The 25,122-nt window shown below is 41.9% G+C and overlaps 1 protein-coding gene across 1 annotated transcript; it reads right to left on the reverse strand.

The window, feature by feature from the left end:
• Positions 1-2,667: 2,667 nt before the first annotated feature.
• On the reverse strand, positions 2,668-20,047 carry LOC127233514 (pancreatic triacylglycerol lipase-like). Its single transcript, XM_051200020.1, has 10 exons — positions 20,002-20,047; positions 18,824-18,978; positions 15,717-15,839; positions 14,548-14,682; positions 9,571-9,682; positions 8,042-8,161; positions 7,814-7,933; positions 7,005-7,123; positions 6,078-6,207; positions 2,668-2,774 (listed from the first exon to the last, which is right to left on the reverse strand). Exons 1-10 carry the CDS (start codon positions 20,045-20,047, stop codon positions 2,668-2,670), a joined length of 1,167 nt encoding a protein of 388 aa, XP_051055977.1.
• Positions 20,048-25,122: the final 5,075 nt, after the last annotated feature.

The following is a 25,122-nucleotide window of genomic DNA, read 5'->3' on the forward strand; positions in this document are numbered from 1 at the left end:
TACTGACCAACAATAATAATTTAATTTGGTGTGATTATTCCATAAGCGCTGTGGGGAGCTGTGGGTGTGAGAAAAACCAGTTCAGTCAGAAAAAGCGAGACTTAGAAAAAACTTCCAACTACAGGATTGCTTCACGCTGGATTTTATTAGCAGCTAGATGCGGCCACGCGGTCCCTTGTCACGAGTTCTTAATTAACATGATGACAGGGTGAGCAGGACGTCCTCCCTCACGGTGTCCGAACTGCAGAAGTTGAACCTGGGAAGAAAAAAAAAATCCACGGAAAGGTTACTCCTCTCCGGACACAGCTGGGACCATAGTGTCAGTCATGGGGCCCACTACAGCTCTCTGTGGGTCTGAGTGAGGTGTACACTCTGCAGGTGAGGCTGGCTTCTGACTTTTGAGGTACGGAATTCTCCCATCCAAGTTCGTTTTACAGTTGTATAAATAGAAAAAACAAACAAGCAAAAAGACACTACCATTGGATTCCCTAAAGATCAGGAAGAACTCAGCCAACCAAAGCAACCGAGCAAGAGCAGAGACCAGTCCTGCTCAAAGCCGACCGCCGGCGAGGTCCTATGCTAGCTCGCCGCTCTTATTTTAATCCAACATTGAACTGCAGTAACTGGGTTTCTTTGTAAGCAACACTTGTGACTCTTTGTGTCTAGTTTACTCTAATAAAATGCATTAGCATGTGTAAAGTGCATGACCTCTAAAAAGTGTTCAGAAAAACCCCCTTATTCTTTTCATTTTGCACCCATGGTCTGACAGCTTTGCAAACGTCAGGGTAAAGGTTAAGAACTAATATTAACAAGGCTACGCGATATCTACATGTAAGTATAGATGTACTGAAGTGTTGTGGTTTGGTCATATTAAATGAGCTCGCTGTAGTTAAACTTCATGCAAATTCTGGCATTGAACTTGTGTGAGGTTATTTGTAAAATGGGAATAACTGTGGGACTCGCCTCAGAGGCAAATATGTTTGTTACAATAACTCCGTTGAGCATTGTTTGACCTAGAATACTTAAGATGTTTCTCCAATGGAATCTGTGTTACAAAAGCAGATGTGTTGTGGGGACTATTAAAGGGAGAAAAGAGACCAGCTGGAGTACAGGAAGGATAGATTAGAAATAAAAACATATATATACATATACATATACATATACATATACATACATACATACATACATACATACATACATACATACATACATGCTGCCAAGATAGCTCAGGAGTTACGAGCACTCGATACTCTTGCAGTAGACCAGGGTTTGATTCCCAGAACCCGTACGGCAGCTCACAGCCATCAGCAATTGCTATTTCAAGAGATCCAATGCCCTCTTCTGGCTTCCACAGGTCCAGGCATGCACAGACACACATGCAACACTCAGACACATAAAATTAAAAATTTAAGAAACAATAAAAAATAAATTTAGAGGCTAGAATATGACTTGCTTCTAAGCCCGATTACCTGAGTTTGAGCTCTGGGACTCATATGGTAGAGGAAAGAACTGAAATCTGAATGTTATTCTCCAAACTCCACACGCACCATGATGCACACATTTCACACCATACATACATACATACATACATACATACATACATACATATATATTGATATATAGTGCTGAAGTGAATGTATAACAGCCAGGCCTGTTATGGAGCTTTAAATATTAATCAAAATAATAAAGACTTGAGCCCAAGCCTGTAATACAGCTGACTTAGTGATGAACGTGAGTGGGTAGTGTATGCCCGTGGGTACACCCGAACAGCCGGCAATTCCTGTCCTGGGATGAAGTGGGGCATCGTGAACTTCTGCTATATGTTTCAGGAGTGCATACAATTTAAAATGATAGAGTTTTCAGTCCCTGGAATTTCCGTTGAATATTCTCAAGTGAGCAAAATCTAATGAGCCTGAGAGTCGATTGGCTGCATTGCAGATTGGCGTATGCTTGGCTCTGAAGGAGTGGCCAACCTCTCTTCCAAAGTGGCTGAGGCATCTCCCTTCAGCGTTAGCTATTGCTCCACAATCTTTGCTTTTTCTTTCTCCATTTTCATGTCCTATTTTGAATATTTCATGTCTCCTTTCTCCCCAACTTACTTTACTGATTGCTTTACAATTAATGGCACACCTATTTTTTTTAACTTACCATATTAAATCTCCAAATGATATCATAGCAGTTCACCCACATGATGATGACCCTCCAAGACTATGTTTCCATCTGTCTTTTCCTGCCCTTTGTTACATTGTTACAATACACTTTGCTTATGTCTATCATATAAACCCCTAAATGTTACTATTTCTCAATAGTCAACTGCTTTAAAGAGACTTAAATTATTTTGAAAATGCATGATATTTAGGCGTTTTTCAAAATAATTACTTTCTTATTTGGCAATCATGGTTCCTTTCTGCAGATTCACTCCCTGTTACAATAATGCGCATGAAGGCTCCCTAGCATTCCGTGTAGGACTGATTGGCTGGTGAAGAGCTGTCTAAATGTTGGCAGTTTGGAAAGTGTCTCACTCTCATCTTTGAAAAGTGTTTGTGTGGCTGAAAAGCCTAAGTTAAGGGGTATGTGTTCCACTTAACATTAACTGTCGATTTAGCATAGCCTAGAATTACCTGAAGAAAAAAACAGGGAGTATCAGCTGAGAAACTCCTTATCAGGTTAGTCCATGGACACATCTACAGACGGTATCGTCTCGATTGTCTTAATAGAAATATGAAGGCCTAGCTCATTGTGGGCCACACCATTCCCTGGTAGGTAGTCCTGGGCTGTGCAAGAAAGGTAGCTTCATGCGGCCTGCTGGAGTTCCTTCCCTGACTTCCCTCCGTGGTGGGCAGTGAGTGGCAGTGTGAGGCAAATAAGCGTGTTCTTCGAGGAAGTTGCTTTTGGTGGGTGGGAGGGACCACAGGATAGTGAGCAGGCTACTTCTGTGAGAGCTGGCTGTGGCGTTAATTTCTGCTCTTCCCGCTGGCTACTTTCATGAGTTTTCCCATTAGGACTGGATTTGAATGATTTGGTTTGGAAGCATGTTAGCTGTGTCCTCTAGACCCCTCGGTTTATAGTTTTTCAATACTTTGTATAATTTTGGAGACATTACTTTTGCAATGTCCCTTTTGCCTATATGGTCTTCAAAAACAGCTCTATTGTCTGTCTTGAATTTTCTAGTAGGTCACGATACGGTTTGCAGTTCATAAATAGTTTTCTCTACATCAATTTGTATAGTCCCTATCTGTTATTTATGAATTTCTTACTCAGTTTCTAAGCTATCTGTTGTGTTTTAATGTGAGACATTGTAGTTTTAATCTGTAGAAGTTCAACTTTGGTCTTTTTGTACATCGGTTGTATTTCTTCTAACCTTGTTGAATAAGTGAAACGGGCATGTGATAACCTCTGAGTGCTATTATGTGTTGCCTAACACCAGTGTCAGCTCTGACTATATTATCTGGTGTCTTTGTAGAGTTGTTAATCGTTGAGTTACATTTCCATGTGTGGCTGATAAGATGTTCACTGATGGATAATTTTGTTTCTACAAGTTTGTTCTGTGGTCCGGTTCAGTTGCTTGGAAAGAATTTGATCATGTCAAAGCCTGCTCAGTCTAGGTAATTCATTCCACACCGTGAAATGGGACCTTGTCAGCATGATGACAGGCAAGTACCGTCTGCCTGGTGGGAACAGACCATGGGCCCACTTCTGGAGAGAACAGAGCATTGCCTCTTCTAACCTTCCAAGTGGCTTGTTCCCTGGCCATGGCTGGTTTGCTTGCACATGTGTGTTTATTATAACTATGCTAAATAGTTGAGGGAGCTTTTTAGACCTTTTCCTAAACTTTCTAGACCACACTTTCTCTACACCTCTTTAGCAGACTGTGCTTTGAAATCTAGGTGCCTTGTACCTTTTTACCCTTAGCTCTCTGACCTAAACTTTGAGAGCCTGAGGCATACTTCTGTTCCTTGATAAATTAACATGTTCCCAACAACCTAAATGGCAGTGTCACACACTTAGCTTAAGCCTATTTGGTAAAGAAAACATTCTCCTCTTTCATCTAATAATCTATCAAAGTAGCATTCCTAATATTTAACACAGCCTCCTAAAGACACACGAGGCCTTAGGAAGGAGACTCCGTAGGAGATGTAGCTTCAAAGAAAATGTTAGAGGGGAATGACGAATACTCCTTGACCCTTCTCCACCCCTGTTTCTGATTACTCACACTCTGCCATCATTTCTTTCCACCGAGACCCTCGATGCCCCCACTTTGGGTAGAGTTGGGTTGATCACGTTGTTGTACCAAATAAATTTAACCTTCTGCAGATCACCAACATCCACAGTAGAGTCGAACTCACTGGTAAGAGTCTTTCCAGGTTGGAGAAAGCCCCTGGGTAGGGAAGAAGGCAACAACAATACTATGCAACACACAGAAACACATGCATAAATAAACACACGTGTGATGCATGTGTGCATAGATAACACATATGCGTTTCTGAAAGCTTAGAAAGCTTCTTGGGTTGATAGGCATTTTCCATTCCATTGTATTAAATGCATTAACACATGCATGCTAAGTGATAGCTTTTGCTTTTGACAATGATTACTTCAAGGGCAACTCTTAACTTTAATAAAACTGGGAATAGGATTGTACATGACATCTCTCAGGATATCATTGTATTGTCTTCCCCCAGCTTTTTGCAAGGGAATGAATTATTTACTGTTTACAACCCAGATGCCAGGAATCAGAGTATGCACAAGGGGTTGTTGAGATAGAGCAGAGAGAAACAAAAGTAGAACTCTGAAATTTGTTAAGGTGTAAGTGTGAAAAATATTCCCTCCGTGTTCCATGTGATGACACTACCATGCGGTTATGAAGAGCCAAACTCTTATGTGGTATATCATAACAGTGAAGAAGATCAGAATAATATTCTGCTCACTTGAAAATCTCATGTTGTGGAGAGTTCCCTCCGCTTCCAAACAGGGAGATAAGTATGTGTCCTGTGACTCTCTGTCCAGACAGGGTGGCAGTCACCTGGTACCTCCAGCCTTCAAGAGCAAAATTGTCACAGTATTACAATTGGAGAGGAGACACAGTTTCATCAGAATTATTTAGATCCTACTGCATTAGGATTTTGGGAAATGTACACATGGTGTTAGCAAGTCTACTGACAGCAGAGTCTCAAGTCTTCCCTATTGAGGGGTCAGCCCCGATGAGTGAGAGTTATGTAGAAACTTATAAAATCCATAGATACTTTGATTTTCAAGTCAAAGGACTAGGAAATACATTTGGCTTTCTATTTAGTAACGTGGCAACTCATTTTTCAGTGTTCTAAGAACTCTACCGTAAGAAGGCATCAGAAAATAGTACAGTGGGTAATTTTGCTTTGTTTTTATAGATCACCAAGTTTTAATTAGAGTCCTGACATGTTTTTATGTAAGCAACGTATATTTATTTTTTAAACTCTATAATTCCATTTTATATTAAGCTTGGAAATGAACCAAGTTAGACAATCAAAAGAAAGTTTCCTTGGTGCTAGTCAGTCGTGAACTATGTGCCATTAGCATTAGCATAGGCTAAACAGGAAGGAGAGTAAATCTGGTTTTCAGTTTTTATAGGGCCGTTCACTCCATTCACACCCATCCAAGCAATTTTCTCTCTCCATTATCCAGAGAAGAAACCAGCTTGTCCCTGTACCTCAACATTCCAGCACCCCCATGGCCACCTCCCATGGGTCCAAACCATGTCTCTCCTCTGTCAATTCCAACTATCCCAGCCACCTAAGAGATTACTTTCTTCTGGTACAAAATCTCAAAACAAAATTAACTCTGTTCAACAAAACTTATGACTGAATCCAAGAGGACGGAGCAGGGGAAGCCGTCTGAATTCAGCTCCATGGTTAAATGTGAACAAGTTCATTTCATGAGTCGCTCTGCCCAGCTACTCAGACCACGTCATTACTCTGTGAAAGTTTTCCACAGTGTAGAGCCATGTTTAAAGTGTCCACAAGGAAATCGATTTTACATGTTATCAGTGAACATGAGACAATATTTTGTACTTGGAATATAAGTTAATTAAAGTAGAAACTTACGAGCAAAATTACTAGCATCACCGGTATTTAGAAAAAATTTCTGGCCGACTCCACTTGTTTTTCTAGAATATTTGTCAGCGTAATGGCCCATCTGTGGGCATCCTCCGCTAGGGCAGGGGAAGCACTTGTCCTAGGGAAAAGCAAATGATGAATGAGGAGGCTCCTTCCTTCAGTGAACCATCTTGCCCTGCTCGTTACAATGGAAGCATTCTGACTTGCATGTATTTCTCTTCTTCTCCAGCTCAGCCTCTTTGCCCTAAGATATCCATCTGTCTAAAGGATTGTTAAAACTCATTCATTCATTCATTCATTCATATTTGTACAAAAGATGCAACCCACAGCAGTCTCTTCTTCAACCACTAGGACATACCTCTTAGTAGTTTTGACTGCCTTGATGCACTCACTCAAAATTTTCTTTATTCAATTACGCAGGTTAGAGTTAATTATTTGAATTATCTTGTGGGAAGAAAAGTCGATCTTACAAGCAAGATCCAGGCAAAGCAGGCATGCCACATCCTAGAACATGTTAGAATCTAGCCTCGGTGTCAAGACAATAAGCAAAACAAAGACTCAAATATGTATCAGTTACTGTGAGAATTCCCAGACTCATCCCTTGGCCATAACGTCACAATTTTTAAGGAGTCAAAGATAATATTCCATGTTCATCACATCCTATCAACACAGCTCAGACGTCTGCAGCCCCTTTCTCTCATTTAGGATTACTTCCAAAACAAATATGTTTGCATCTGCCAAGCACACAGTACATTGTGTCTTTGAGGAGCTGAGCACTCTGACGTCCTTGAGTACTTCTTATTTAGGTGTTTCCCTACCATTACAGGTGGATACAATATGAAAGCACAAACATCCACTGAAAGACCTCGTGTCCCGTGAACCACACTGGTCTTTCCTTGAAGTGCAAATACTTACCGAAGTGAAGTCACTATAAGAGGCACACGAGAAGCCAGCGAAGCCAGTTGGGTTGACAATGCTGTCTGTATAATACTTGTAACTTCTTAGATGATTACAGGCCACAAAGTCACGAGTCCCTGTGAAGTCAGACACGATATCAATGGCAGATTTTATTTTTCTAAAATTACCACTGTGATGAGGTGATGAGGATATAGACTTCTCTAATGGGTGTGAACTCCTGACGGGTCACAGCATATAACCATTTATGAAGTGTACTCATGATACGAGATCTGATCTGAAGCTCAGGACGGCTTAAGATGAAAATAATTGAGTGATGTTAAGTGAAATGGAAAAATAGCTGGAGGGAAGGGAGGTTGGTCTGGGTAGACATAAATGCAGTTTAGTAATGGGTTCCTTGAATTAGGTTCTTTAAAAAATGTCTACATTTTTTATTTATTACTTCTTAAACTATGTGTGTGTGTGTGACAGAGAGAGAGAGAGAGAGAGAGAGAGAGAGAGAGGTGTGAGGTCAGAGGTTGTGAATACCCCTCCCCTGGACCCAGAGTTACAGGTAGTTGTGAGTGTCAGTGCTGGGAACTGAACTTGGGTCCTCTGCAAGAGCAACACGTGACCTTAACTGTTAACCTACTCCAGCCCCCTGAGCTAGTTTAGGCTTTTGAAATGTCCACTGCTAAATTATGTTTCTCAAAGTCCCTGATGCCCACTTGTTCCTGTGGAAGCCTATGTGCTTAGAAACCTCTGTTAGGCATCAGCAAATTTAACAACATGTTCCCTGGTGAAGACCTTGGTCTCCATGATGATTTTACCTTCCCAGATCCCATCCATGTCGACAATCTGAGAGAGAGCGTTCTTCTGGCATCCAGGCATTTCTTTCCCTCCATTTGGGAAGAAATCTAAGTGGCCCACGGTTTGGCTCATTCCTAATCCTGAAGAAGTTTAAAAGCAAGGGAAAGTTTGTCACTGGCTCCTTAAGACATTCTTACGAATGTAAAGTGCATGCGCAACAATCTGGGCCAGCGTGTTTTAGAACTCACCCATGTTGGGAATCATGGGGGCAGAATCTGTGTGAATCGCATCCACAAACTGGGCGTCACTGGGGTCCAATCGGACAACCTCAGGTGTATTCTGAAAGTAAGGTTCAGCTGGATCCAACCCTAAAGCAAATGAGCTGTGTTGTACATTAAGTTGGTATTCAGGTGCAAATGCTTTCTTCACTAGTTCCAGACCTGAGTGTAAGCACTGGCTGTAATCCCAAATTACTCACGGGAGAAAGAGACCACAACTTCCTTGCCCATCACTTTCTGAAGAGGAAGCTGTTTTTAGGTTGTTTCCTATTGCTTGGAAGTGAATTTGCCTCTGCTTAAGGATGTTTAAGTCCCTGAGAGAATCCTGGCCACTGGCAGCAGAGGCAGTGGATTATAAAGCATCTCAGGTTCAGTGAACCCAACAGACCCAGAAGAATAAGACCCCAGAACTGCATAACTCCCCACAGAGCAATAGGAAAGAACATTCTGGAAGAACTTCGTTTGTTCATCAAGTTAATCGATAGAAATTTGAGATAACCCCCATCAATCTAATGTAACTTTTCCCAATGTGTAAAGATGAGAGGGGCTGAGGCGATGGTTCATTGGATAAAATCCTTGCCATATGAACATGAATGAGTTAGGCTCCCCAATACCCACATGAAGCTGGGGCAGCACCTCAACCTCTGTAACCCTAGCAAAAGGGGTATAAAGGCCGAAGGATACCCAGAGATCACCCAATTGGCGATCTCTTGCCTCCAAAAAAATGTGGTAGTATATGCCTTTAATCCCAGCACTCTGGCAATAGGCAGATCTCTGTTCACTACCAATCTGGTCTATTTAGCAATTTCCAAGCCAGCCAAGAATTCATAATGAAACTTTGAACCTTTGTCTTATGGGGTGGAGGAGAGTCTTTGAACATATATGGATCACACACACACACACACACACACACACACATTTTAAAAAGAGAAAGAATTGTCAGTTCAACACAGAAGTTTGAAGGAAGAGGAAGAAATTGGTTGTTCCCTGCAACGTCCATGCCTCAGATACTGAATAGTCAGAATATGCAAAAAGGCCCTTTAAATACATCGGCAGCACCCAGAAGACATGGGTGGTTCCCTTTTCACAGCCCTGACTTTGAAGCTGACAAGGCGCAGGGTCATCATGTGTCCATATTGGAACAGAATTCAGGTAACTACACGACTTTTAGCGATGGGTTAAAATCCATCGCTTGTAACATTTATTCTGTTTGTGAACCTCATCTTTTGTGAAGATCTGAACATGGAGGGCATAAAGGAACAATGCCTCCCTCTCATCCTTGAGCCCCAATTAAGGTGCAGTACATTTTAAAGGGGATACAGTAACCCAAGAGTCAATGTCAATTACAAAGTAACAAGGCAGGTGGGCCTGACTTCTGGTAATGTCACCCAAGTGTGACAAGCTAGAAATCTACTCCAGATCCCCCTCCTGGCCCTCCTTTTGGATTTCACAGAGGCCATATGTGATCCAATTTTGTAGATTTTGTTGTTGTGACTAACCTGTGATTCGTCCAATGGCTCCATTCAACCTCTTTCCAGCCTCACCAGCAACATGGGAGCCCAGACTGTGACCGATGAGGTGAACGTTTGAGGGAGAATATCCAAAGTCAGACTATAGGGTAGGGAAGAAATCAAGGGTCATACAAGAGATCTGCCACTCTGTGTCTCTCCAGTCTCTCTCTTCCTCTCTCTCTTGTCTCTCCTTTGTGTGTCTCTATTCTCTATGTATCTCTCTCCCCTCTGAGTGTGTCTCCTGCTTCTCTCTGTGTGTAAGTGTGTGTGTGTATCTCCTGCATCTGCATGCACAGATACCTGGAAAGACATGTCTCTTTGGCAGTCATACTGTCAAGCGGAGCACACTTCTCTACAGACATTTGCCCTGTGATGCCAACCAATTCTTCTCTGAAGTCTTTGGAAATTCACAGAAAAAAAAATTAAAAACCTGACAGATGCTTTTTAAAAATAAGTTTATGGAGAAACTTTGATATCTTGTATCTTGTAAGAGTTTTCTAAGCTCCAACGAGGACCCAGATGAGCTGGACCACTCTAGGAACTTGTTCTTCCACACTAAGCAGGGAAGCGAAAGACCTGCATGGCCAGAGGCTGTTGAAATGTGACTTTTCAATGACTCTCTTTTGGAAACATTGATGCGTTTTATACTTTGACTTTTTTTAATTGAAAATTTCTAATGTCATCTATATCCTTTAGCAATTTTGGTAAAACATACTATGTGAACAACAATTAAAACTATTTTCTGCAAACTCTTGTTTCTATGGTAACATAGTTATTTGTGTATGTTCAATAAGAATCTGTCATCCTTGTAACAGGGTACACTTTGTATCAGCAGTTATGTGACAGAGGCTTTAACCAGAACGCATATTTCCTGACTCGGTAAGACAACTTGAAGGGATTGAGGTTGGCTTTATGGATTCTACAAGAATGCCCAATCCTCCCTGAAGAAGTTGCCCAGGAATCCTGAATACATATTTCCATCATAGTGTTTCCAACCTCATAGAGAATTAAAGATGTCCTGGACATCCCAGGATCTTAAAGTTATGGTGCCAACCTTGAAGAGAGAAGACTCCATCAGGCACATGTTAGCACTAGCACTGAGTGCCACTCGGTTTCCTAGTCTTAAAAGGCTTTTAATGTCTAATATAAGCAGATTTCTTATATAAAGAAATCCTATAAGGGCTTGAAGAGGTGGCTCAGTGGTTAATAACACTGGCTGCCTTCCAGATACCCAGGACAAACATGGCAACCCATAAACATCTGTACTTCCTGTCCCATGTGATTCAACACCCACTTCTGGACTCTGATGAGATCACACATACAAGTGGTACACAGGCATAATGCAGGCAAATAAACATGCCCACACATGAACTTTTCCAATGAACAGAGTTTAAAAAGAGTAAGTCATTGTTCTCCATGTATTTGTCAAATAATCAAGTCAAGCATAATGAGACTAATTTTGTTTTGACAACGAATGAGTCTCACTCTGATTCTTTGATAAATAGGGGATGGTTATGGAGAAAAAAAATTATATCCTAGAAGAAAGTTCTGAAACACATAGGTACTACATTCTATCTCAGTGTTGGGTAACGTTTTTAGATTTTATTATTTAGCCACTAACTATATTAAACCCCGAGTTTTCTAACTTTCTTCTAATATCTGATTGAAAGCTGCAAGCTAACATTTCCAATTTCCTCCTGCTTTTTTGAGTTGACATCACGGAAATCAACCAAGGGTGTTTGTACTGAAGCCCTGGGAATGGAAGCTGGGTGGTATTTAAGCTAGAAATTGAATCTATTGGATTTCTACTACCTACCCTTACTTCAACTGGAGATATTTTGAACCCAGTACTGAAAAAGAAAAAAAATTATCATCTGGCTACCCTTCAAACTCAGAAACTAGTTTAAGTGTTCCTTTTATCATTAGCTTTTATTTTTATTTCATTTTCATGGAAATGGCATTTATTTGCAATCTTTGTGTTGGCACTACATCAAGACCCAATGATAATGGTACTCTGTCTGTGGCCCTACCTCCCAAGGGAAGCTTGTCTGTTTTGTTGACTTGATCTGACTGGCAATTAGGGCCAAGAGATCAGTTACATGGGGGGGGGGTGTGTACCAGAATTCCTTCCTTCTTCCTTGCTCCAATTTATGCCCGCTACACATTTTTTGTTTTGTTTCTTGGCCAGTCTCATTTCATAACCTTGAACTCAACTCTCCAAAGAGCTGCCAAGTTGGCCTTTAGTAGCAAAACATCCTGAAAGTAAAGCTTCAGAGTGAAGACTCAGAACTGAGCCATGATCTTTGACATAAATATCCGAGGCCCTTTTTCATAGGGATGGTCTATGCTCCCTATTTCTCCTACAGCAAGCTGTGAATTCCCTGTAAGAAAGATGCCTTCCTCGTACTAATACACGATGAGCTTTTGCTTATCTCATCACCAGAATTCATGCTACAGTGGAGACATGTAAATTGGCTAAGATCACCCATTCCTATAAATTTTTCACCACACTCCATGTAGCTCTTACTGGTCCTCCTGGAATTTACCACCCCTGTCTAAGAGCCTTCCATCTTGATACGTCTTCACAAAAATTGTCATGCTTTGTGTAAAAATCATGTAAGTTTTCTACTATCTTACCACCTATTTCAACCTTTTCTCTGGTGACTCCCAAGTACATTCAAAAACTAATAGAAGTTACAGGTGTTTCTCCATTAATCTTTCTTATTTTAATTTGGTTCCAAACAACAGCCTAAGAAACCAAATGAGAACTGGGGTGTGTAGATTCAGTCTAGAAAAGCTGCCCTAGAGTCTCTCAGCATATTTTCAACTATTGCAGAATTCAAGACAGGTCCGTACAAAGAGCTTTTCTAAAATGGAATTTTAGACATCGTGCCCTTTTGAAGAATTTTATTTCAGTTTGCAGACAATTGCAATAAAAATGGAAATGGATTTAGGCTATTAAACTGGTAAAAACTGGTCTGTCTTTTGTTCAATCATGATAAAAAGAGAAGCAATGAATGATAGTTGCTATCCAGAGATGATGAGGCAAGAATTCAACTAGAAATGTACCATGAAAGCAACTATCAAATCAAACCCAAGTTTAACACTTTCCGTTTTAGGATACCCAATCAGATTAGCTTCAAATCTTCGTTTTTCTCTAAAAAAAAAAAAAGTATAGCTAGCTTAATCTTGAGATCAAAATTATCTTATCTAGTAACCATATCTAGGTCACTAGAAATGACCTAAACACTGTTTCTGCAAACTCTCTTAAGGAAAAACAAAAATCCCCACAGCTTTCTGGGAAGTAGGTTTATAGGTGAACACAAATCTAGATTGCTTTGTGTCATTGTTTCAGGTAGGTGGAAGGCCATCTAAGTACAGAAATGTCTTTGTCAGTTGTCATACTTGTTCTGGGGAAGTGGTCTGAGTTTAAGGTTATGAAATGAGATTGGCAAGGCCCCCAAAATCTCAGAAAATGAAAATGACGAATGACTTATATCCCTTTTAAAAGTCTCTCCTTAGCACATTGCGAAGAGGCCTCTTAGTGAAAGACAATATTTGCAAACTGTAAAATCAACAAGAAGACAATATCCAATGCACAAAAGGTGCCCAAATAACTCAATAGCAAAAAGGAATGATCTGGTTTCATAAATGGGCAATGTACTGAAATCGAAATTTCTCAAAAGATATACAGACAGCCGGCAGGCATATGAAGAAATGTCCAGCATTGTTAGTCATCAGCAAAGGCAAATCAACCCCAGGGTAAGCTATCACCTAATTCCAGTAATAACCAGTGGGAGAGAGACCAACGATACTACACACTGTGAAGTGTGTGGAGAAAGAGACCGACCGCATGGCCATTGTGGAAAGTACCATGGAGAGTTCTCAAAAGGTTAAACAGAAATATCGCAAGACCCAACAAACCGTGCTGTGATGGGAGATGTCATTATGTATATATGTTTCTCATACTGGTTAATGAATAAAGCACTGTTGGCCAATAGGAAAGGAAGAGAGGAGGGACTAGGAGACAAGGAGGAAAGAGGAAATAGGAAGGAGGGGTCAAGATGGAGAGACTAGAGAAGGTAGAACTGCCAGCCGCCTCTCGCTGGTAAGACCACATGGAAATACACAGAAATGGGTTAACAATTAAGACAGAGCTAACCGATAAGAAACTAGTACCCGGCCAACAGCATTATATCAAATACAGAGTCTCAGTGTGTTAATTGGTGCAGGCGCGGCGGCAGAACAACACCAGCGGCCGGAGGGAAAAACCTCAGTGCTGTTGAGGGTGGGAGAAGACATCTGCATTCCTAATGTTCATGCAGCATTGTTCGTAACAGCCAAGAATCTGAAACATCCCATGTGTCCATCGGTCGATGGATGAACAAAGAAAACAGGGCATGTGTATGCAATGGAATATGACTTGGCTGTGACAAGGATGACATTCTGTCATTTGTGAGAACATGGATAGAACCATGTCAAGTCAGGCATAGGAAGATGAGTACCACGTGATCTCACCAATGTGTGGACCAAAAAGGAAGTTGATCTTGTAGAAACCCAGGGGTGGAATTGGGATTAGTAAGGGCTAGGAAGCATAAAAATAGAGAGAATGGAAAACTGTTGACACATGGGTATTAAGTAATAAGCAGGTAAGAACCTCTGGGGTACTATTACAAGGTGAGGTCAGTGTAGGATACAAAATGTAAATAAATTTCAAAACCTAGGAATAGTAACAGGTGACTTCATCTTAGACACATGTGTTTGTCCTGATTTGAACACCACAAAGAAAAATGATAGGAAAACACAATGTGATACTCATTAAATTTGTTCAATTTTTATGTGCCAGCTAAAATAAATATGCTGAAATGTAAAATGATTGTATCCATAGCTTTTTTTTTCTTTTCATTTGATAAGAGAGTTGAGAAAGCATTGGGTATGGTTTTTATGCGATCAGGAAGCACTCACCTGAAGGGCTTTCACCAAATACGCGATTTCTGCACCCACGACTTGCACGTTCTGCGTAGCCTGAGTGTATCCAGTTCGAGAGCCGCCTTTCCAGTCCACACAGATGCAGTTTGCATTTTCTACCTTGAACATGTTCTGATAGGAACGGGCACAAGAATGTAAACAACCCAGGACCTTGATTGGTTACTAACACGTTTAAAGAATGGGTAAAATATCTCCTGAAAAATACCTGAAAAGTATTGTGCACATACTTTTTTTTTTTTAATCCAAAAGTTATGACCTGAAACTTAGTAATGGATATAGAATTCTTCCTCAAGACTATCACTGACTCCGGACTGAGGCATGACTCCCCTCCCCTGGGAACTGCATTCTTGGTATTTCAACTGTAGCAGACACATAGGCATTTTTTTTTACCTTACAAATATAGATGTGGCATAGTGAGTTATCTCATCTGAGCATCCTCATGTCTTAGAGTTCCACTGTGCCTTTCTAGAATGCTCTTAAGGACACTGCCTGATTCATTGCTGCATCCCCAGTGTCTAAAGCATTTTGTGGTACCCAACAAGAACCAAAAGATATGAAGACACATCAAAGGTATTGGAGCTGGAAGTCTAATCTGGCTTGGGTCAGTATATTGCATTGCTCATCATTGGAGTTATTTCAATGATGTTACTGGCTGTCTCTTTTCACTGTCCATTACTACTGGGAACAGAAGCCAAAATGAAGGAAAATAGAATCATTTCCACAAACACATCAAAGCCAGACATGAAAACCCTCACAAGTAATTCCTAGACACGGCTACCAGAGGATCTCAGGGCACCCAGGGAAGATCAAAAGAAAAAGTTTGTGTGAATACGATCCCCATCTTGCTCTTCATACAGAAATTCAAGGCCAGAGAACAAAGGGCTCCTGTGAACATCTGGGAAACAGATGTGTGGCAGCTTCTCCTGTTAAAGCCAGAAATTTCCCTGCATGCGTTATCAAATGGTCCCTGCCTGGGCCACCCACTAACCTCGCCACCCTGCCTGTCCCATGACCCTTGCATCCATCACCACCGCCTCCCTCTCCCCTGACAGTCCAGGGTCATCAGGGTTCAGGGACATCCCTGTGTTGTGGTGGCCAACAGCCCCCTTAGATACAGGTCCAGTTCCTCCTGTGACTGCCCTCACCTTGCAGATATTGGACAGCCAGCTGTCTTCCCCCTTGTCTGTGAATCCATGAATGACAAAGTGGGTTTTTCTGTTTGTTTTGAAATTGGAGCTCCTGATGCTTGATGCGGATGCAGTGATCACCTGTTTGCCAAAGTATTTCAGGTCAAGTTCTTCTAGTAGGACTATTGGGATTTGAGATCCTTGGAAATAAGAATTCTCATGTTATAGCTAAAGTACACAACGACCTAAAATTCAATCCTTTGAGATTATATAACCACTATATTGTTGGGGAGGCTCTTTTCTGAACATAATGAAAGTGTGTGTGTGTGTGTGTGTGTGTTGTATATACTCACACATACACACACACATATATATATAATGTAAATGTATATGTTCAGGAGGTATGATATAAATATGTACTATGTATAATGGAAATATGAAACAACATGGAAAGGCGATAGAGGTAATAAAACATTTATGTTTATAACTTAAAGGGAACTGGATAGACTTTCCTTGGAAGTCTAGGAAGATGCAGAGTTCACCATCTGCTGATCATCCGCAGGAGGCTTGAAATGTATTTTCCACTGTGATGTAAATAATCCCTTCTAAACATAGGATGCTCTCTTGGCATTGTGATGGCCGGAGGAGACGGTGCCTTTAGGCAGTACCTGCATAGCTCTGATGAACGAATCACTGTGATCATTGCAGGGTTGCTTAGTTACTGTGGAAATGAGTCCCTGATAAAAGGGTACTTCAGCCCCACCCTCTGTGTCTTCCTAACCCCCCCTTCTCCCTTCTATTCTGTGATGTAACAGGAAGGTTTTCACCAGCTCACACCATGAATTTTGGACTTCCTCAACTCCAGGCTTTGAGCCAAATGAATGATTTTTGTTTTGTTTTTTATAATTTAACAAATTATTGATACTATTAAACCACTCTCCTCCCCACTCCAAAAATGACTAAGATAGAAAACTGGTCTCCGGAGTGGGATTGCCATAATAAACACCTAAAAATATGGGTGCTCCTTTAGTACAGAGAAGCAAACTCAAAAATAACCCCATTTTAGCACTAGTGGAACATGGAATAGCATTAGTGAACGCTCTCCATGAGTGGGACGTCATCGGGGTAGTATTAGTGAAACATTCTGACAGAAGGTAATGACTGTGGTGGAGAAACGACATTTTTAGAGACTGCTAAAGTGGTTACGGTCAGTGTGCTGATAGAAATGTGGACGGAGGGGTCATTTTCATGAGGTATCAAATAGAAACGGAAGGCACTGTAAATGGGAGAAAAGGCCACCTTCATTTTATAGTTACAAAGAACTTAGCTGGATTGTGTGAGTGCTTTAGGACTTTATAAAACACAGAACTTAAAAGCAATAGACTATTTGGCAGATGGAATGTCAAGGAAGGAAAGTATTCAGGCTTCTGCATTGACACTTCCCACTGCATACGTGTATGGAAGAGAAAAAGTAACTCCAAGGTGTGAGTTATAACAAAAAGAGAAGCAAAACATAGAGGCTGGGGAAATACGCAGCCTGGGGATTTAGCAGGGTGAATGGTAGCTTTAGGAGAGCATAACAGGGGTGTGCCCAGAGGCAGCTTTTCAAAAGGATGATTACAACACGGAGAATCCAGGTAACATTCATTAGAATGAGAGGAGAAAGAGTCCCAAGACCTTGGAGCCTGTGTCTCCCTTCAAAGGGCAACGGCTCTACAAGAGGTAGACAGGGACCATTATCCATGGTCTCTCTAATATAAGCTGTGGTAAGTCTCAGAGGTCACACTGGGAGTTCACTTGTAGCTCGTGTGACTCAGGCCACCCCTCTAGAGGAAACACTCAGCAAATCTTGGTTATATATGCATGCAATCTTCTCCTCAGGCTCAAGTAATGCAAGGGCTGGGAGGCATTGACTTTGATCTAGATGTGAGAGACATTTGTGGATAGCCTGGGGACAAAGACAGAATGTGATAGGACTCCACAGAGAACCCCACTAGGGCAATACCTCAGAACCAGCAGCCTGTTAACACCAGCTCGGGTGGTCTGTAGGTGTGAGGTGCAAGCCTTTGAGAGAGAGCACTGAACCCTCAAAGCAGTGAGTATGGTCTGGGGGGACGTGCCCTTACCCTAAGATGTTCTGGAGTGTGTCTGTAAAGTGATGCTCTTCAGGAGTATTTCTGGGTCTTAGCTACACCTGGTTTTGATGAGCTACCGATGCCAGCTGTAAGCACACAGTTAGATAATGCAGCTGCTTGCGGCTGGTAGGACACACATGCCAGATAGTGAGCCTGGCTGCTCCTCCATTCAAGGACGGTGGTTAACAGATTACGCGGCTCTCCGTTCTGCTTTGCCTCTGGTCTGTATAAAAGCAGAGTCATGGACTGAGCAGTCCTCCTGAATCTGTTCAGTGTTTCTGTTTCTTTTATCTGCCCATTCTCAATCCTCACGCCCCTACTCTGGTAACCCAGCTCACTGGTTGGAGCAGGCTCTGACAGGGTGGTGGCCACAGGAGTAGGTTCCTTGGGAGATTCCTCATCTCTTACACACTTCTCCCAGCATGCTTCGTTGCTCACTATCCTGCGATGCAGTGTGAGAGCACTCATCCAGGGGCTTTAATCCTAGAGTCCCCTTCTGATGGGAGATGACATTCTGTAAATATGTTTCTCATACTGGTTAATGAATAAAGCACTGTTGGCCAATAGGAAAGGAAGATAGGCGGGACTAGGAGACAGGGAGGATTCGAGGAAGTAGTAGGGAGGAGTCAAGATGGAGAGATTGGAGAGAGCACAACGTCAGCCCATTCCCCAGTAAGATGAAAGCACATGGAAATATGTAGATATGTAGATTAACAGAAATGGGTTAATACTTAAGACAGAGCTAGCCGATAAGAAACTAGTACCTGGCCAACAGCATTGTATCAAATACAGAGTCTCTGTGCGTTATTTGGGGCTGGTGCGGTGGCGGGCCAAGACTGGCAGCGGGAGGAAAAACCTTACACCTTACACCCTTCTTCTGTACGAGTCACGGTAGTCTACTCTTATGGAAACATAAAACATGCCCAAATAAAATCTGTTCCTGTTACATGAAACTGGAGTTAAGTGCTAAAGATCCAGGAGTTCTCTTACTTGGTAGCGGCTGGGATTCTCGTTAGTGTATAAGAGGAAGCGGGTGTTGACAAGTTTTGGAGACCAGGGCAACACTTTGAGAGGTCTTTCCAAAGTTCCTCCATATGGAGAATTGTCAGTGAAGCAGCCGAGTCTATCGTAGCAGACTTCTCGTCCTAAAATCACCCAGTGAGTCAAGGAGTTAGTTTAGCCAGAATGTTCTTTTATTAGTTTCTCAGGCACGATAGATATGCATTTAACTTCATCTCATGGCATATCTTCTCCCTCTGCTTCTCCAAACCCCCACCTGCTCACACTCACGAAGCAGCCTCCTCTGCTGCAGACAGCCTGCTGGTCTACCCCAGGGGCCGTGTGTTCCCCTCACGCCTCTGCCCAGTCCCAGTTCCTGATGGGCACTGTGTGTATGCTAGTTTTCTCAACTACCAGTGGCCACCATTTGGCCTCGTACTTAAGGGGAGACATTTAGTTCCATGCAAGAGCCAAACTTTGTATCTCCATCTTGGCTGAATATGTCTGAGGACTAACCTGGATCCTATGAGGAAGAATACACCCACAAAACTAAACGTCTAGGATTTAACACAGCTGTAGGCTGGCTTGCTAGCCTAAGAAGGGGGTCTGGGGCTGTTAGGACTGAAGATAGAGATTGATGATAGAGTAACAGCAGCTGTGTGGGGGTGAGGGGGGAGACTCGTACTCTTCAGCTGATGCTGGATGAGGTGATTCTTTTATCTTAAGCATCCTGAGAGAGTTTTCATTGACTACATTTGACAGGTCAGTATACGGAGGCTCAGAGGGGTATGGATTATGGATTATTCTTAGGGTCATAGAGTTAGTTAATGAAAAGACTATTTGAGCTCCTTCTTGAATCCAAGTTATGTGTGCTACTCTTTGAACATAAGTGTTAATGTTAAAATTCAGATGTTTATCCGGATATTTTTGGAAAAAAATTAATATTGAGTATATTGCACATTTCTGCTCATCTGATTTATCTGTGTTTCTGTAGCCCACTTGAGCAGGCTATGAGGGCTTTATCTGGAAACATAACCTAGTGCTTGTGTCCTTACTCCAACGAGCTCACTTGATTCCTCATCCTCATGAAGGCTGGAACCCGGCTGTCACCGGCTTCCAGGAAAAATCACACAGAGAGCTCTCCCGACTCCGCACCCATCCCGTCTTACCAGCTACTGCTCCCAGCAGCACTGCAAATGTCCACAGCGGCAGCATCTGCACAGAAGTAAAAACACGGCTGAGTCTGAAGAACCCGGGTTTCCAAAGATTAACATAATCACATTCACTCAGACTTGGGAGGAAATGGGAGCAATCTACAAAATCAGCCCCAAAACCATGTTCCTGACTCACCGTGGCGGATCCGTCAAATTCTACGGACAACAAGGGAACCCTGAGATGTGTTTTTATAGGAGAGCCTTATCTTCCCAAGCCGTGTCAGGGAAAAGTGGCAGGGAAGGGGTTGGCTCCAAGGACATACTTCTAATTTTAATCGCAGATAAGCCCAGGTTGGTAGAGTAGGTTGTGTTCCAAGGTGTTCATGGGAAGATGAGAAAGTGCTGGATATGGAATGTTCTGGACGGGCACGCTCCTGTAACGCCCAGAGCCACCGTCTTTTAAGGAAGAATTAATTGTATTTAAAAACAAGATTACTACATTATTTAATAAGTGCTCTGTTTTGGTAGATCCAGTTCTCCCACACCCCGCCTCCCATTCACTCCCATTTCCAACTTCTGCTTCAGTATTTCCTGTGCTATTCTGTCGTTCCTGTCTCTCGCCCTCAGAACATCTTTTTTAACCTTTACAAAGGCCCCGTTCTAGATTCATTGCTTCCATGTGCATTACTGTCCCCTGGGCACACATATCTAACCTTTGGAATTTTGGTTCCGCCTGTGATGGAGAACATGCAGTATTTGTCATTTTAGTGTATCGAAGGCTCTCATCCCCTTTCTTACTGTACAGTTTAATGTACAGGCCTGAGTATGGGCCAGTTTCCTCGCATGCGAATAGCCTAATGAACCAGCACACGTGGCTTTGCTGTTACTCTTCCTCCTCTCAAACACAGAAGAGGAAAGTTCATCTTAAGAGGGCACATTCTCTCTAGAAAAGCAAGTGATGGTTTCTTTTGATAGTTGGAAGTACTAAACTATTTCCCAGTAGTAACACGCACAAAGAACAAATAAGAAATGGAAGGAATTGTATGGATTGCTGAGAGCATAGAGGCACACTCAGTGAGCCAGCCGTTGAAGGAAATTATTAATAAGAGTGGTGGTTGACTCCCATAGGCTCAGATATTTGAATGCTTAGCCATCAGGGAGTAGCTCTATTTGCAAAGGACTTTAAGGTTTAGCCTAGGTAGAGGAAGTATATCACTGGAGGTAGACTTTGAGTTTTCAAAAGCTCTTGCCAGGCCAGTCTCTCTCTCTCTCTTTATCTCTCATCTCTGTCTCTGTCTCTCTTCCTCTCTCTCTGTCTCTCTCTCACCTACTTCTCTACCTCCATGTCTTCCTGCATGCCACCATGCTATGATGACAATGGCTTATACCTCTGAAACTGGAAGCCACCCCAGCTTTCATAAAAGTTGCCATGGTCATGGTGCCTCTTCATAGCAACAGAAGAGTGACTGAGACAAAGAGAAAAAAACAGAAAGCTTTGGGAAAATTGTTCTGGGAACTTATGCTAAGAAGAAATCTGATAGAAAACATCTGGGGTGTTTTCAGTTTGTGACAGGTTGGTTAAAACCAGGTTAAATTTCTTTTAAGCTTTGCTTATTTTTATTTTATGCATGTGGGTGTTTTTGCCCACATGTATGGGTGTGCACCACATGCGTGCAGTGTCTGTGGAGGCAGAAAAGGTGGTCAGATGCTCTGGAGCTTAGAGATTGCTGATAGCCACCTTACAGGAATTAGAACTGAACCTGGGTCCTCTGGAGGAGCAGCCGGTACTCTTAAGATCTGAGATAGGGACAGAATTCTGTGATGGGAGGGCTGGCATATCCCTGGCCAGCCCTCTTTCTGGCCTGTGCCCTTCTTCGCCAGGACAAATTTTCCAGCCTTCCTCAGGTTACCACCCAAAGCCTCTAACGGGCCTCCTGTTAGCATGTTACCCACTTAAGGTAAGTCACACCAGGTCCCAGGCCACGAAGGCAGAAGGATGGAATTTTCTGGAACACTTTGACACAGCTGAACATGTAGGACAGCTGCATGTCAGGCCTTCAAGTCACTGTTGAATAAATTAGCAAACCAAGAGAGAGTGAACTCAGAAAGCAATGTGTTTTGTACACAGTAACAACTGCCTACACCATCCAACAGCAAACAACTCATGGCCATTTGCTCAGTTAATCCAAAGCCCAAACTGAAAACACAACCCTTCCCCAAAGCAAGCTTAGGGCGGAGGGTTAGCATCTCCACAGCGGTTACTCGTGGTGACTTTTTGATGAGAATATAGATATACCCTATAGGAACTAAAGTCTATTGTGGTCTAACATCAGTTTTCTAAGCAAAAAGCTCTGTGCAGAGGAGGTAAGGCTGTAACACCCTGGTCCTGGCAGCTTTGTGACACCAAACTTCAGGTGAGGGAAAGAGTCACCTGTGTAGCCAGATAACAGCCTAGGAGCCAACCTGGGTCTCATTGACCCAATCTCCAGAGAGCCTGTCCTGAGTCCCCCTTATCTAGCTCTTCCACGGTCAAGGCTGTCTGTGGGAAGAAAGACATGTTGACCTCAGATTCCAAAGTTCCCTGAAAAAGGAAATTCTATGGCTGCAGAGGGTTGTGGGTGCTTTGTAACTTCAGAAGGCCATCTCAGTAAACATGGGGCTTCAGCCCCAGGAAATGAAATGACCGTCAACAGGCCACTGTGGTTCGTTATCTAATCTGAAGAGTCCACACATATGCGCAGTCCATCTCCATGGGAGGTCTGTTTTCTTCTGAAGACTGGAGTTTGTCTGGAGGAGAACTTTCCTCACGCCGACCTCAGCTGACCCGGCGTGTCAGCGTGTAGAAGGCCAGCATTCACTGGGTTGCATTAGAGCAGAGTTGATCTGAAGAGTGGCCAGGAGGATCACAGAGCGGGTTGAGGATGGGAAGTAGATTTGTACACAGGTGTTTTGAGAATCTAGTTTTGTTACAGTTGAATATTCTGCTCTCCTGCTCAAATGCACATTTTAGTAAATAAAATCTCTATGGTATTAAATATGGCAATTATTTCTTTTCTAGGCCATCACAATGGCTTTTCAAAAGCATAATTACCTTTTTTTGTTTGTTTTTGCCAGCACCAAGAGATGCATGTCTTATTTTTTAAAATAAATAAATAAGTAAATAAGAGAACTAAAATCATCAATGTCTTAATCATCAAAAAGAAATCATGCATGTTCAGAGAAGGACCCTGACTTATGTCTGTATGTGTGTTCAGACATGTTTAAAGCTGTTTAAAGTCATGTACATGAAGGCTGTACACAGATACAAAAGCATTATCATGAGAATAAAACTTGTGATTTTTTTCACAAATGCCACTCTGATACATCTAGGGCAGGGTTATATATTTTAAGAGACATTATGGTAATTTCCACTGTGAAGAAATGTGTTTCTTCTCTAAGACCTTATAATGATAATTTTGAATGTATAGGTTTATTTTTGGTTAAGTAGGACATAACAATCACTTAATATGTTATTGGAGAAGCACACAGATATTGTTTATGTTTGAAAACACATTTACTCCTTATAAATTCATTTGTTTCATCTGTGTGGATACGTGTGAAGGTATTTGCATGCCATAACACATGAGTGGAAGTCAGTGGCGAACTGTCCTCTCTCTTACTGTGTAGACTCTAGGGATCAAGCTCAGTTTCTCAGACTTGGCAGCAAGCACCTTTCCCCACTGAGCCATCTTGCTGAACCATGTGGCGGGGGGTTTCTAGCTTCTCCCTCGTCTGTCTTATATAATTTTCCAGGCAGTCGGATGTGCCATGTAGATGATTCTGTTACTTAAAATCTAAGTTTCCCTTTCCCTGATCTGTTTCCTTGGTAAGCACTTCTTCTGAGGAACATAAAGCAAGGCACTTTGGGAACGTAAAAATGGGTCAGGCAGGCATATATTTCAGTGGTGGACTGCACACATCCCAATGCCTAGCTCTGCCAAAACTACAACAAAAACAACAAACACCATGACATAATTTTGACCCATATCAGAAGGTACTGCCCTAGTTGAGGGAATGGCTATTAGTACTGTCGGAAATGCCTTCACAGGTGTGCCTAAAGCAGTGGTTCTCAGCCTTCCTAATGCTACAACCCTTTAATAAAGTTCCTCATATTGTGGTGACCCCCAACTGTAAAATGATTTTCATTACTACTTCATAATTTTACTACTGTTATGTAATGTAAATATTTTTGGAGATAGAAGTTTGCCAATGTAATATTAGACACCCTGGCAAGACCTCACGGCCAACAGAAAGAAATAGCACGTGTCCAGGTTAGAAAAGGAGAAGCCAAATTGTCCTTGTTTATAGATTTGCATGGTCTTACAGATAGAAAAACGCTAAATGATACACAAAAGTTTCTATTGAAATTAATAAAGAAATAAAAAATAAAATAAAAATCAACATTTAAAAGTAAGCATTTTTGCACACTAGGGAGGAACTATTTGAAAAGGAAACTGTGAAAGCTATTCTATTCACAATGAATACAAAAAATACTCAGAGCTGTGTGCTATGGCATACTTTTACAATCCCAGTGCTTGTAGATCTTCTTGAAGCCAATGCTGTTATATAGCTTTGATAGCAAGAATGTTCATTCGTGTACAGAGCAAAGCAATAGACCAGCTATTAAGAACAACACTAAGTAGACTTCTTCGGGAAGGACTTAGCCTCTCTGAGGAGCAGATGGGAAGTGATGGTGGGGGAGAGGAGGGAGGGGAACTGGGATTGGAATGTAAACAATAAATTAATTTAAAAAAAGAAAAAAAAAAGAACAACACCAAGATAACCCAAGATTATTTTGGTTTTGGACCCATTGCATTCAAATTCAGCTGACAAAGATGTCGTTATGAGACTTGTCACCATATACAATGAATATATATGCCAATGAAAGTAAGAACTAAGGCTGCATAGTAGTTAATAAATATAGATAATAATGAAAGGAAACAGAAAACAATTGCTCCATTACAGAAGCCCAGTAAGCTTTTGTGGCATGGATCAGTTGTGCAAAGCCTAGGTCATCACATGGCTTAAAGGATTCTTAGGCCACCTTGTGGCTAATGTTAATAATATCCTAATGCTACTGTTCAAATTGTGCTACTG

The sequence above is a fragment of the Phodopus roborovskii genome, unplaced genomic scaffold (assembly GCF_943737965.1).
Source record: "Phodopus roborovskii unplaced genomic scaffold, PHOROB, whole genome shotgun sequence".
NCBI classification, from domain to species: Eukaryota; Metazoa; Chordata; class Mammalia; order Rodentia; family Cricetidae; genus Phodopus; species Phodopus roborovskii.